Source organism: Lytechinus pictus, chromosome 6, assembly GCF_037042905.1.
Source record: "Lytechinus pictus isolate F3 Inbred chromosome 6, Lp3.0, whole genome shotgun sequence".
NCBI lineage: Eukaryota > Metazoa > Echinodermata > Echinoidea > Temnopleuroida > Toxopneustidae > Lytechinus > Lytechinus pictus.
In genome coordinates this window covers 16,629,049-16,644,102 of record NC_087250.1, presented here as the reverse complement: position 1 = coordinate 16,644,102, position 15,054 = coordinate 16,629,049, and the positions used below count along the sequence as shown (strand labels likewise).

General features: G+C 39.7%; 2 protein-coding genes across 8 annotated transcripts in view; one reads left to right on the top strand and one right to left on the bottom strand.

The window, feature by feature from the left end:
• Positions 1 to 796: 796 nt before the first annotated feature.
• LOC129262885 (carbohydrate sulfotransferase 11-like) lies at positions 797 to 11,477 on the bottom strand. 7 transcript variants are annotated; one of them, XM_064101048.1, is made up of 5 exons: positions 11,052 to 11,477; positions 7,830 to 8,624; positions 5,134 to 5,368; positions 4,323 to 4,429; positions 797 to 3,354 (listed from the first exon to the last, which is right to left on the bottom strand). In XM_064101048.1, exons 2-5 carry the CDS (start codon positions 7,830 to 7,832, stop codon positions 2,296 to 2,298), a joined length of 1,404 nt encoding a protein of 467 aa, XP_063957118.1. In that variant the 5' UTR covers positions 7,833 to 8,624; positions 11,052 to 11,477; the 3' UTR covers positions 797 to 2,295. The 7 variants fall into 7 exon arrangements, with proteins under 7 accessions (XP_063957118.1, XP_063957121.1, XP_063957120.1 ...); XM_064101051.1 differs by lacking the exon at positions 11,052 to 11,477 and having other exon boundaries at positions 797 to 3,351; positions 7,830 to 8,054; positions 8,205 to 8,612; XM_064101050.1 differs by lacking the exon at positions 11,052 to 11,477 and having other exon boundaries at positions 7,830 to 8,009; positions 8,205 to 8,569.
• The window catches only part of LOC129262884 (glycine N-methyltransferase-like), a 37,253-nt gene continuing 30,457 nt past the window's right edge, over positions 8,259 to 15,054 (top strand). Inside the window, exon 1 of the mRNA XM_064101055.1 lies at positions 8,259 to 8,571. Within this exon, the coding sequence (XP_063957125.1) occupies positions 8,549 to 8,571 (23 nt within the window). The 5' untranslated portion in view covers positions 8,259 to 8,548. The remainder of the gene's footprint in view (positions 8,572 to 15,054) is intronic.

Below are 15,054 nucleotides of genomic sequence, written 5' to 3'. Positions count from 1 at the left end.
GGCCTATACATATAGAGATCAAACGACACGTTATAAAGCACGTACGAGTGACTATAAAATTGTCAACACGATCTCAATAAAATTAGCCACAAATCAATAACATGAAGGCACAATCAGATGTATGTAGTATCTGGTCATCCGTCAACATGTTAAAGGGTCATGGAGAACACGGTCAAATAAGAAATTAAAAAAGAGAGACCGACTTACTGAACGAGACAAAATAAACAGAGCGTCCCAGAAAAAAGGGAAACCGGGATTCCCATGTCTTTTTCCGTCAATGGCAAAGAAATTATAATATTTTATTTACATAATCATACAATTCAATCATTCCTCTTTAATTTGATTCAACACAATTAATACGAGACGAACATTTCACGCATTAATTGAGCAAGACGGGTTTGGAATTTTAAAGTCAAAACCAGGTTGCGCAGAAAAATTGGACAGGATTGGTTCGTGGAACGACGATCTTGCTTATTCGACGATTTGCTAATTAGTATTTCTTTTGTATTCTGTTACTGACCCCTGAAATGAGAGTGGATTCAGATCCACACGAGAGTTTCTGCGCAAATCGTTTCTGATATGTCTCAATATTCATTGTTTGTGATCTGCCATGCATGAACGATTTGCAAAGCTCTTGTTTTCAAACTAAAGATGAGTTTCCACTCTTGCCATGAGCATCAACTTTATAGTAAAATCATATTAATAATTGTGAAATCTATCGCTAAAAACAACACTCCTTTTTTGTGGGACGCACTGAATTACCTCATTACCTATTACATACACGGATCGTTTAAGAGGTTTCATTAGTATGAGTGATATGCATAATGAGTCGCCTAATCTTTTTTTTTTATTTATTGTGTCTATGAAACCATCACATCTTTTCAGAAGCGTGCATATGTTTCAAAATTTAATGTGATATCGTTCGTGCGAACAATGCAAATCAGTAACATCATGTATTGACTTTAGCAGAAGTGATATGGGCCACCTCTTTACAAAGAATTGCCATTGATCCAATTTCCGTGGTTAGGTCAGAATGTTTTCTAGATATAGTGTATGCTCTTACATTCATCGTTGTCTTGACCAATCAGTGTTCTTCCTCTTTATTTACAAGTGAAATTGTGCAAATTTTCGGTAGGAAAAATTATGACAATGATGTATTTCCATATAGCGGAGATTGATCAAATCATTCGCAACTCTTCATTAGACGGGACCTCGATCTATACACGTTGTTGGTCATTCACTGAAATCGTTAAGACAGAACTTCAGAGAACATGGTAACCATGGTAACAATATCGAAAAGGTCTATCAGGGTTATTCCTGTGAGGCACATAGACCAACACCATGATCCGTATTCTGAAGTCGTGTTTAATTTAAACTCTAGTCTAAAGTTGTGGTTTAACTATGTCTAGCCAATTGTGACACAAAAGGTCATTATTTGTGACACAAAAGGTCATTATTTGTGACACAAATCTCTAAAATTAGAGGTTCATAATTTCAGCGCATCTGACTCTCTACCTTGAAAGGATAGATTAAATAATTTTTTTCACCATTAAAGAATTAGGAACGTGCATAATAACCATAAGAAACATACCATATGAACAGTCTTTATAGTGAACTTTGATGTAAAAGATTTGTATGTTGACGATTTATTAATAAAAAAAATATATAGATAAAAAAATTGCCATGATTGGCTTCCCATGATCTTAGAATAACTGGACCATGCATGGTCTAAGTTAAATCCGAGTCCAGAATACGGGCCCATCATGAGCCCTACAGTAAAACCACACTAGACCAGACCTACGTAATCATGCTAATTTCAAACTTATTCCATTTTGTAAATATGCGACCCCTTTTTTTTATACAAAGTCATTATTGGACGATAGAAAGCACCATGTAGGTCCATGTTGATACACACGCTAGTTTGAGAAGTAATATTACTAATATTATTATGAACAAAATAATAGACATTGTTATGAGTTAGGATCCAACATGGCATATAATATTCATGACTTGTTCCATTTCACCGAGTGATTGCGTCGGGTAGGGTAGTCCCGTCATATAGCACGAACTTTCGTAAAAAAAGTGCCCCCTTATTCCCGAAAGGCCGGGGACAGATATATCCGATGTTTGAAATCATTTTTTTTCACGAAATGAGCGTCGGGTTACGCTCCAACCCAGCATCATTCAGTGGAATGGTGGACAGTGGAGGCCTTATTTTATCCTTTTACCATCGAATATTCCACATTAACAAAAAAAAAGAAGTAATAATAATCAAGTTGCTAGGTCTTCCAAACATTAATTGATATAATCTGGCTTGGGGTATCCAAACAATTCAAAATCCGTATGGTAAATATCCCATAGTGCTCTTAGAGTCTCTGTAGAAAAATTCTCAAAATATTCATCTGTACCGCTGCTGCTCACATTCGTCGGGTGGCTATTCTCTCTGCCCGGGAAACTTAGGGATCGTGTGAAGTTCATGTTCCGTAAAACATACTCAGCCTCGTCGTATGCATTTTCTAGTTTGCCAATGAAATCGTAGTGGATTTGACACGGTGAGCAAAGCTTATACATTTCTTTCCAGTGCCTATCGAACTCCAGCCTTTCATTCTTGTTTGTCAGATAAGTCACGAATTCGGCAAACGTGACATTTTCTCCTGTCGTCAATGCTAGAGGTGACGGATTATTTCGATATCTTTTCACGATTCTCTTCCCAAATTTGTGAAAAACGGGAGGGGCCGTGCGGTAGACAGCCAAATCTGCAAACTTGTTTTTGTACGCAGAGACCACGCGCGCGAGCGGATTACGCACGAACATCACCTTCCGATAGTTCTGCAATCGATATTCCTGTTCCTCTTTACTTATCATACCGAAACGCGTTATCCCGTTATGCGCATGCGCCTCTCTGCTCGTTATATCATCCATGACGTCACGCTTCCCATCGAGCACCATAAGAACACGCTTCCAATTACTGCAGCCAACTTTTGGGATGTAGCAAAATAAAAGTTTCTGATCTTCAATAACATACATATGTCTAAAGGTATCCTTGTATAAAAAGTTCCCTCCAATTTTCAATCTGTGTTCGTGGCATACATCTGCAATTCGCTGCTTCCGCTTTGCTTGAAGCTTCAGTATTTCTTCGACTGATGGTGTAGGGCTTTCAGTTAATTTCGCAGTTCTATTGTGAAATTGATGTCCCCTAGATGCAGTCACGTGATTCGTAGGCTCACTGTCCATTGTTTTAGAAGGTGAGATGTGCTCTGGTGCATTAGTAACTGAGATGTTGTCTTCATTGAATTTCAAAATGAAGTCCTTTGTTCCGATGTCTTTTCCAACTGAAGGCGGTTCTTTCACCTGCTAGAAACAAAATGAATAAAAATAAATCACATTAAATATATGATTTCCGTATAATAATAATGGTAATGAAAATAATGATATAAACAACAATAATAATTATAGCAGAAATAATTATAATAATGAAAATAATAATAATGACAATGATACCAATAATTACAACAATAATACTTCTTGTTCACCCATTCGGGTAGCCACTTCAGCTCAAAATCTCTTTTACCAGAAAACCATGTATAACATCGTGTATTACCCTTCTCCGTTTTAATACGTCGTAAGCATGACAAGGAAGAATCTCACATAAAAAAAAAAAAAAAATTCCTTGGTATGATTCAGACGGGTCCGTTGCAGAAAGAGTTGCGTTTAAACGCAAGTCAAAAAATCAATCACAAGTCAAAAATGCGCGCTGTTGATTGGTTGAAAATCAAGTTGCGCATGATTTTTAGAGTTGCGATTGATTGCAACTCCTTCTGCAACGGGCCCCAGGATCGAATCCATGACCTTTCTTTTTACATGGCAGGGGCTCTCCAATTGAGCGATCTTAGATAGATAGATACATAGATTAAACGGTTTATTAAAATATCATCGCAGTCAAAGGCCAATTGTGATCAATTTTACAAACATGCACGTTACATAAATTATATTAGTGATGATGAATGTTATTTCAACAAAGTCTGTAGTCTTTCGTCCGACATTTTATTTGCATTGTGTTTGCTTTGGAATAACATGCAAAATGTTGATGTTTTCCGCTGTACGTTCAGTGTATGCGTGTTTTTTTTATAATTTGTTTGTTCTTAGAGTCATACGCCAATCAGATATCATTATCATTAATACCTAAGACAACTTTTAAATTGCCCTCGCCCCTTAAGAAAAAAAAACACACACAGCAAGAACGACGACGACTACGACCTAAAATAGCAATATGTAGAAATAGCCCATCTAGGCATGCTAAAAGCGAAACAAGCATAGCTCACCTTTGACTTTGGAACAGTTGAATGCAGTATCTGATTGGAGATGTAAGCATTCGTGTTTCCTTCTAAAGGAGACGAAGAGAGCTTGTCAACATGAACATATCGAGGCGCTATAGAGGAAAGATTAATAATATATTTTTGATAAATTACTATAACAATAACAATTGCATTATTTGTTTAGTAATATACTTATATCCTCTTAATGAATTTAAACGGTGATTGAAACGTCCCTTGTCAGGTCATGATAACAAGAGAAATTAAGCTCGCGCTTCGCGCTCACAAAAGTCATAGTTCAATTATATACGAGTAAATTAAATTTGGAGGAATCTGCGATTTTGGATAATGGTGTGTACTTGCATATCATTTCCTGGTATGTACCCGATATGCTAATAACTATCTGCTCCATTGTAAATTTGGCCCCCATAAAATCTTAACCCCTTTCCTACCCGAAGGTACGGTCACGACGCTATGGTGCACTGGTTCCTACATTGGCCCAAATTCTCAAAGGTGGTCCTACTATGGAACAAAATCATGGACTATGTGCATATTTCTCGTACTCTCGTGCTTGAATTTAGCAACCTCTGTCAATAGCATATATTTATGAACTTTTCTAATATACATAATTGCTTATTTCATAGCACGAGAAAGCATCCTTGTCTCATCAAACCGCAATCTCAGAGGCTGAAGCGATTGCTAGTGATCTGCAGCTGCAGCCGGCACATCTCCGACATATATATTCCTATATCCTCTGAGGGAGGGCGCTATGAGATCATGACGTCATAATGAAAGGAGCCTAAATATTCAGTGAATTCACCTTTTGTAAACGTCCGATAACCATAAAACATATAGAGGGCGCAGCAGCCGACTGCCAATGTACAGATCGCCAGGAAAGGACTTCTAAACGCCTTCCGCCTCAGACATGTTACAGTCATATTTGGGAGTTGTTGTGGGTTTCTTTCTGCTACAATGTGGGAAGAGATATCTGGTCGATTTCCGCTTGTTTCTTCATCAAAATGGCTCATATCAATCCAGGTGTGGTGCCCTTCAATCTGCACAAAAAAAGTATGGGAATTCTTGGGATTATTGCAGATTTGCCCTATCCATTTCAAGTTCTTTTACCTCTACTAATGGCCGAATATATACATGCCACTGACGGCGCGAACCCTTCAGTGATTCTTGCTGTCCAATCATTGGATTTCCAGCTAAATCTCCTTTCAAATATTTTCGTTTGGCCGCGTAGTACGTACACAAAATGTATTAGAAAGTCGATAATGAAGGAATATATCGTTGTGTATCTTACATAATATACATGTACATGTATATACTCTCTAAATGCAAAGGTCTCTTATCTCTTTTCAGAGTGAGATGAGGGATCAGTCCTGATGGAATGAGATGTCAATCTCTTAAGAGTGAATTCTTACTTTTTTTGAGTGAAAGTGTGCATCTTTCTTACACTTTCACTCCAAAAAAGGTTAAAAAATCACTCCCGAAATATTGAAATCATATTTCCACAGGATTGGTCCTCCATCTCACTCTGAGAGGAGTATGATTAGGGACCAGATTAGCTTGTTTGCATTAAGAGTATTACCCTGTATATATATATATATATATATATATATATATATTTATGTATATATATCTTACATGATCTGGACACCCTTTCTAACAAAGAGTTACGATAGATCCGATCAATCTCAACTGTATGGAAATCCATCCATTTTTGCAATCTCCTTGGTAAACAAAAAGAATCACACTGAATCTCCAAGAGAATATTCATCATATATAGATAACATTTTGACAAAAAAATACTGGCCATCCATATATAGTTGTGGTTGATGGGATCAATAGTAACTCTTTGTAAGACGGGGCCCTGACATTGGCGGCGGAAGCAAAAAAAATTAGGGGGGGGTCCACCTGAAATTTTGGGATGGACTCAGGTAAAAAATTTGACAAGCAAAAAAGAAAGAAAAAAAAAAAGGGTTTCAACCAAATTTTAGGGGGAGACCACCAAAAGTTTTTGACAAGAAAAAACAAAAAGGTTATCAACAAAAACTTTAGGGGGGACCGTCCCCCCCCCCACCTCAAATTTAGGGGGGGGGGGGCAGGACCCCCCCCCCCGTCCCCCGCCTATGGGCCCTGATATGAATCCTTAATATTTTGTATGTTTTTTTAATATTTCATGATTTGCTCTTGGCCAAGAATTCACGTAATCGCTCCCTTCGTAAACTCGGAAAATTTCCGCAATCGTTGGTGGCTTCAAAATGCCGTTCTTGATGGTACTCACTAATTCCCCCTTAGCTTGCATCCCATATGTCACAAAGGGTAGTTTTGTTAGACAGGTATGAAGGGGATGGGTAAACATACATCGACTAGCTCGGAATGTTTACCCCTTCGCCTCAAATGTTTACCTGTTACCTCTTTAACATTGTAATTATGCAATTGTATTCTTCTCAGAATTGTGCATCCCATCACAGCCAAACACTAGTGTCGCATAGTTAGCATGCAGTGTGTATTAACAGGGAAAGTCGTCGCGTTTAATGATCTCCATTTTATTTTTTATGCAACAGGGTAACCCGTGGTTCTTACTGCTAAAACATTAATAAAAATAAAATATTGGCTTGCCTACAGTACTCTATATCGTGTAAGACAGTCATTGATTTAATAGCATGATTGGTTGGTACAGTCACACAGTGGTTTAAATATGATCAAGAAAAAAATATTTTCTAATTCAAGGCTTAAAATATAAATATTTTACAAAGGTAAAATTTTATAGTTTATCAGTTTTAACGCAAACATAATATCAGAAATTAAATATTTTTGGTTTACTTTAGTCTCTTGGATACGGGTGAATAATTCAAAATTGACGGTTGCTAAATAATTTGCATGACTTGTATGACAGATGAATATAATTTCTGCACACTTTAACAAATATTGGGCAAAAAATCTACCACCACGAGGGTAATTACGTGTCAAACCAATTTTGGGCAGTATTTTACCTAATGCAGGAAGCCTATTGTCCAGTAAGGTTAAACAATAAGCAGCAATTACTTTAGAATGGCCAAAATTGTCATCACACTGGATAAATAAAAATGCCCAAAAGAAATGCCCAATGTTGGTTGGACACAACATTACCCCCATGGAGCGCTTTAACCCAGTATTTTTTTTAGAGTGCAGTGAAATACCATACGGACACAATATTACTAATCCATGCAGCTCTTGATAAAAATAAGGTGGTCTTGTTTCATTGGAGGCGTCACAAATTCTTGGTGTACATTGAGCTTATTAATCTTTACTCTTAATCATATAGAAACTGTGCTTAAGCAGATGCATTGAGTCCACGTTCAATATAATAATATAAATTATCAACATCATAACGAACATGGCCTTTTGGGATATCTGTAGGCCTATATCATGTATATTGATTGTTTAAAATAATATATACATCATAAATATTCACGCGCTAATAGCCAAAGAAATAGGCATGACAAAAAGCTTTGGTAAAAGACTTACCATTTATGGTTGTTTTCCAGTTGGTGTAATGTCCATCTAGCCACTTGTCCGAGTTGGCTTGAAGCCTTAACCGCATCAGCTGAAGACCATAAACCTACAGCAGAATTAGGTGGGCCGCTATTCTGCTCTCACGTGAGATCTCCGACCTGATCAACTACAGTCCAAGTCCGCACAAAAGTTCTGAGGATGATCGATACAGTGCGTCAGTGATGCAGACCGTACGTGCTAGCATTAGGGCCCCGTAACACAAAGATTAACAATTAATCGCTGAAATGAAATAGCCTATCGAGATCATCGTTGCACGTGCATCTTGCTCAATAGACTGACTAGGAACCAATCAGAAATGCTCTTTCAAATAAGCGATCAATTGCTAACCTTTGTGGTACGGAGCCCAGAAAAAACAAATGGTATTGATTGTCTTCAGAAGGCAGAGCACAGCCACGTTCCTGTTACGTTAGCTGATCCAGAGACCACGGTTGCTCGAAACAAGCTAGCTGGGACAAGGAGGGCAATGACACGGTCCAGTGGAGTATTGGCTATACGATGGGGAATACCAAGTATTTTGGATCGATCAACTTCATAAGACGTTATTGATTAATGTACGGAGGCTTCCTTCCTGCAGTCTAGCTCTCCCGCATGTACAGGCCATGTACCACCAATGACAATTCCAAAGCAAAGTGATCGAGAAGAAAACTGTTGTCCTCCCGAACGCGTCCCGGATGCTGCATGGCCTCGAACTCAAGTAGGTTTATGCACACAGAGGATTTAAGGCGTTGGCATTCTGATACGAGAGATCTAGGGAGGGGAAACAGGCATGTACGTTTGCTCGACGTGGAAAAGAGATGTTTGACTTTGGGTGACTAAGAGGATAATTATGTAGGCTAAAACGTTATGTATATTGAGCTCAGAATAAGGAGACTTTTTAGAGAAGACAGCGAGATTGACAGCTCAGAGCCACTGGCGTAAATCCGTGTTGATGGGTGGGGGGGGGGGGGGGGATGACTGAAATATTTTGGCATTTTTTTTGCAATCATGTTTTTAGATATGCAAAGAATTGCCATTGATATGTCCACAGTGGCGTACCGTGGGTCACGGCATTGGGGGGGGGGCACCAGCAAAAATTTTGAATCACTGAGTGAGTGCGCTAGTGAGCGCGCTCAGTTGCCAGTTATACTGACCTAATAGAGACACTTTAAGGACAATGTCATTAAACTGATATGTATCACACTGATCAAATAATGCGAGCGCGAAGCGCGAGCTGAAATTGTTTTATATTCACACCTAAAAAGGGACATTATAATCAAATTTGTGTAATCATGATAGGTACCTGTCTCGCTAAACAATGCGAGCGCGAAGCGCGAGCTGAAAATTTAGATAATTCAGACCTGAAATGGGGTATTCTAAGGTTTTTTTGTAAGAATTAACTAGGACCATACGTATTTCATTAACCAAATGATGCGAGCGCGAAGCGCGAGCTGAACATTTTTGATATTCAGATCAGAAGGGACATTTAAAGGACTGATTTTAGGAATTTATGAAAAGCAGACATATCTCACCAATCCACTAATGCGAACGTAATCACGGACAGGAAATGTTTCATATATACGAAGACCTTAACATGGGGCAATCACTTTTTGAGTCGTGAAAAAGAAGCATATGTCACTACATAAAACAATGATATCTCAAGTGCTAGGAAATATATTTGGTTTATATTGACTTGAAAACGGGATGTTTTTAGTAAAACAGGATTATATATCACGTTAAACAGACAATGCGAGCACCAGGAACAATGAAGACGTAGGCCCTGGGCAAATTATGTTTCATAAAGTTATGATAAATATGTTTCTTATGTAATGTAACATAACATAATTATAATATAATATAACATTATAATGGATAATATTTTCTTCTTTCCCACTACGTTTCTCTTCCTTTCTCCCTCTTTTCTCCTTTTCCCCTTTCCCCGTTTTTTTTTGTGTCAGCCGATGGGGGGGGGGGGGGGGATGTGCCCCCCATGCCCCCCTCGTAGTTACGCCACTGTATGTCCATATGGCAAATACCCCTCCAATATTATTATCTTTTTTACCCCATGATGGTTTAATGGTTTTATTAGAGATTGCATTAAAAAATTTTGACATTCCATCTTAATCCCTTCCCAAAGATCCCAACATTGATGAATTGGAAGAAACGGGGGTTTCGCTTCAATGTCATAATAATGACATAAGTATTTCGTTTGGAAATGGTGAACTGGCTCTTTATTTGCATTTTATGATTCAATAATATTGTTTTATTTGTTAAGCGGTATTTTAGGAAGAATTTTCACCAATAAAACAATTATCTCTTGTGATTTTTTTTTTCATTTCTTTCGTAAAAAGTGGGGGGGGGGGATGTTTGTACAGGCCATCCCCCCTCCTCGAAAAGTGGGGGGGGGGATATATCCCCCCATCCCCCCCCCCGGGATTTACGCCAGTGGTCAGAGCCACCCGAAAGGAATCAGTGCAGGGAAAATACACATTAAAATAAAGAATGCAAATAGTTCTCCTGGTAGTTCTTTCTCACCAAACTATTCCTTCATATGGTCGATCAAACTCTAATGTCTCTTGGAAAGATAATGTGACCCTATCTATCAGAAATTTTTGATGTGTAATGACAGCACTCCCCTGCCAAACTTATTCGTGGTTCGACAAGACTCAATATTCTGACCATTTCATGTGATACTTTTAAATGAGCATCAATTAGATCTCAACAAAATTATTAGAATAATCAGTAACAGTCGATGAGTCTATAAAGCCTATACTGGTATTGGTCCATGGTGGCCTCTATACATTTTGGTCGACGTTAATAAAGTGATGTTTAAATTTTGGGTGACCTAAGAAGGTACACTCTTGAAAAAGTTGGGCAAAAAAGGCAAAATTTTTAATCATCACTTGGCAACATACTGTCTACAAAACTAGTTAAAATATGTCCAAATTGGTAATAACAGCTAATAATTGGGTCACAAGTTTGCTTAATTGGCAAGAATGTATTTGTTTATAAATCACCTTTTATTCATAAAAAGGGAAACAATTACAATAATGGGCCCAGGTTACCAGTTCTAAACGAACGTAATACAGGGCAACATAAATTGAATACAGTATATGTATACATAAACAAACATAAAACAAAAGATAATAATTATTTACATCTCAAACGCGTCAATTCAATTCATAACAAAATTCATACTTAAGTGATGAGAAGGGGGAAGGAGGGTGTAGCTGCCTTTCTTAAACTACACGTGGAAATTCTTAATTGCTTAGTTCGAACACGCTAATTGAAGACTCAAACAGCGGCTTTACAGTTACTTGTCTGTTTATTCCTTCTTCAACTTCTTCCGTAATAATGACGACACATAAATCAACAACTTGACATCAAATACGGCCTTGTAATGAAGTTTCTAGGTCGACATAACCAACGACCAGCGAAGAAACCTTTAACCAGCATCAACTGTCAACAACCTGTACTTCAACAATTGCACGACAATTGAGCGACGATTGAGCGATTGAGCGGTAATTGAGCGGTTCGCAACTGTTTGCAATCCTGGAGAATTTCACAATTTATAGGAATAAATATAATTTCTTGACTATCATCTTCTGAATCTTTGCAACTTCTGAATCTTACTTTCTTTGTTCTATACTTTGGGTGATGCTTCACCCACATGACTCATCTTCTCCTGGACTTCTTGGAATCAAGGAGCACAATAAGCAATGCGCTGTGTACAATCTTGCATTGACATTTTTTACTTTCTTTTTCCACTGACTCTGTATACAAGATACATGCATGTAAACAGTACATAATAATGGCAAATATACCCAATTATATTCATGCCGCTACATACCCGACCCCAAATGAGGCAACCACCAGTTACTCATTTCATTAAACCGTAAACATGTAAAGCGGCATCATTAACCAATATACCATACTTAACGATATAAACATAAACATAGTAATGAAAATAACAATGAGATTAAGAATACATCAAATCAATCTTACAACAATCATTAATGTAACAATAATAAAGAGGGTGTGGTCCCTACAAGTCTTATGTCGGTCATATGTCAAAGTAGCCTAATCGTTGCTCTCTAAGAGACATAATTTAGAAATTGGTCGTTTATAGTATTTAGATCCTACCCTAACTTCAACTTGTCTAACTAGTCCATGTCTGTCTGGGTAGGTCATAGTCACTCTTCCTAGTGGCCAGTGCCCACGAGGAGCAGTGTCATCAGCTATGAGTACAAGGTCGTCAGTCTGGAAGTTTCTTTGTGGTTTAAGCCACCTTTGGCGTTCTTGGAGCAAGGGAAGGTATTCCTTTGTCCAACGCCTGAACTGTCCGGCCAGATATTGAGTTTGTTTCCATCTTCTTCGAGTATAACAATCACTCTTATCAAATACCCCTGGTGAAAGTGACTGATTTCTTCTCATGAGAAGAAGATGGTTCGGAGTTAGCGGTTCCTCGTCTTTAGGATCCGCGCTTAAGGGTGTCAACGGTCTAGCATTTAGGATTGCTTCTACTTCAGACATGAGTGTGCTTAGAGTTTCGTCGGTTACAGTCTGAAGCTTGAGAAGATTTCCCAATATCTTCCTAACTGACCGGATTACTCTTTCCCAAACACCACCCATGTGGCTCGCACCCGGAGGATTAAACGCCCATTCAATCCCTCGCTGAGTTAGAAAGCGACCCACCTTTGTTGAGTTGAGCTCTGCTAGGCTCTGCTTTAGTTCTTTATGTCCTGCTCTGAAGTTTGTGCCATTGTCGCTAAAGATTTTCTCAGGTAGCCCCCTGCGATTTACAAATCTTCTAAGAGCGTTAATGAATGAATCTGTATCCAAGGAGTTGGCTATCTCCAGATGTACAGCCCTAGTTGTCAAAAAGTGAATATACAGCCATACCTCTTTGGCTGGCTCCGTCCTTGCTTAACACTGAATGGCCCGAAGTAGTCGACTCCGGTGAAGGTAAATGGTGGCCTGCCAGGTGTCACTCTTTCTTTCGGCAAGTCAGCCATCATTTGCCTTCCTCTTGGTGCATTCCTCTTCCTACATTGAATGCATTTCCCTATGATCCGTCGAACAGTGGAACCCCCTTCAGGATCCAATATTTCGACCTTAGTGCCGTCCATGTCATGCCTGCACCAGAGTGACCAACTTCATGATGGTGGTGCTCAATGAGCAGTATGGTCACATGATGGTTGCTTGGCAATATCATGCGGTGTTTGGCATCAAAGTCAATAGGTGATCTGTCCAGTCTCCCTCCTACCCTCAGGACATCATCAACTAGGGTAGGGTTCAATTTCTTCATGGAGGACTGTTCAACCCTTGACTTCTTGTTCTTCTCAAACTCAGCTGGAAAGGCATCCTTCTGAATGTACTTCACTATTTCCAGCTCAGCTTCCGACAACTCGGAAGGTGTCAAATCTGTAGTCTTCTGAGATGTACTTTTCTTTGTGCGGGCTATCAAGTGTGCCTTGAAGCGAAGGATCCAAGCTACTCCTCTCTTTAATCTATTCCAGGTTGAATAGCGACTGATCAGATTACCAATGCTATCTTCAGGCTTGATTGATATGGCATTAGTCCCCTTCATCTCAGGATCATCCTTGAGGTCCTGAGCGGGCAATACTCTCTGGTCAGTCGGGGTTAGGAATGCTTCCGGCCAGTCTTCTTCTTGCTTTAGAAGGAAGTTTGGTCCTTGGATCCATCTTGATAGTTGTCCTGCATGCAATCCTCTTGAACCATCATCTGCTGGATTGCTCTTGGTATCAACGTGGCGCCACTGTGAAGTGTCACTCTTTTCTTGAATGACAGCTACTCTGTTTGCAACAAATGTACGGAATCTCCTGCTGGTATTCCTTATGTACAGCAGCACTGAGGTAGAGTCAGTCCAGTATGTGACGCTCCTCACTGGTAGCCTGAGTTCTTCCATGATGGTTCGACCCAGCTTTACCGCTAGTACTGCTGCTGATAGCTCCAATCTGGGAACTGTCATCTTCTTCAGAGGACAAAGTTTTGTCTTTCCCATCACAAGTGCACTGTGGGTGCGACCAGAATCCTCTATCCGTAGATAGGCACATGCTGCATATGCTCTTTCTGACGCATCACAGAACACATGGAGATCATATAGACAGGGTCCTTGAAGTCAGATGGCTTGAAACATCTGGGGTTGTGTACTGAGGTTAATTCTGGTAACTCAGCCAGCCAGGCTTGCCAGCGTTGCAAGTCCTGGTCCTTGATCTTCTCGTCCCAGCCAAGACCTTGGGCGCAAAGATCCTGCAAAAGAAGCTTTGCATTTACTGTGAAAGGTGCCATAAATCCAAGTGGATCATACAAGGAGCTTGTGGCGGACAGTATACCCCTTCTTGTTGCTGGTACGTTCTTGGGAGAAACCTTGAAGCTAAACATGTCAGAGTCCATGTTCCATAAGACTCCAAGTGTTCTCTCTATTGGAAGATGATCCAAATCTAGATCAACTACCGATGCAGCCCTTTCTGTAGGAGGGACTGTTTCCAACACTTCCTTGTCATTGCTGACCCACTTTGTTAATCTGAATCCTCCTTTTCTTAGTAGGCTGCATAACTGAGGAATGAGCCTTATCGCTTCCTCTGTAGAGCGAACAGACTTCAGGCAGTCATCGACATAGAAATTGTCCTTGACTATCTGACAAACTTCTGGATCAAAGTCCTGCCTGTTGTCTTCCTCAGTCCTTTGGAGTGCAAAGCCTGCACAGCTTGGAGACGAAGTCGCTCCAAACAGATGCACTTGCATCTTGTACGTCTTAGGCGTCGTGTCTGTGTTACCGTTCTCCCACCACAAGAATCTGAGCGCATCAGTGTGGGTGGGTGTGACCCTCACTTGGTGGAACATACCCTCCACATCTGCCACCAGTGCTATTTCCTCTTGTCTGAAGCGAAGAAGCACACCAACAAGCTTATTGGTGTAATCCGGTCCACTCAATAACTGGCTGTTAAGGGAGATTCCTTGGTATTTGGCAGCACAGTCAAATACTACACGCACCTTTTCCGGCTTGAAGGGATGAGTCACTGGGTGGTGAGGTAGATACCAGATAGAGCCCTCCTCTTGAGGGTCCTCGTCCACCTCCCTTGCAAATCCCTTCGACAAATAATTTGTCATAGTTTCTGTGTACTTCTGGTGAAGGCTGTCATCCTTCTCCAGTCTTCTCTTTAGAGATCGTAAACGT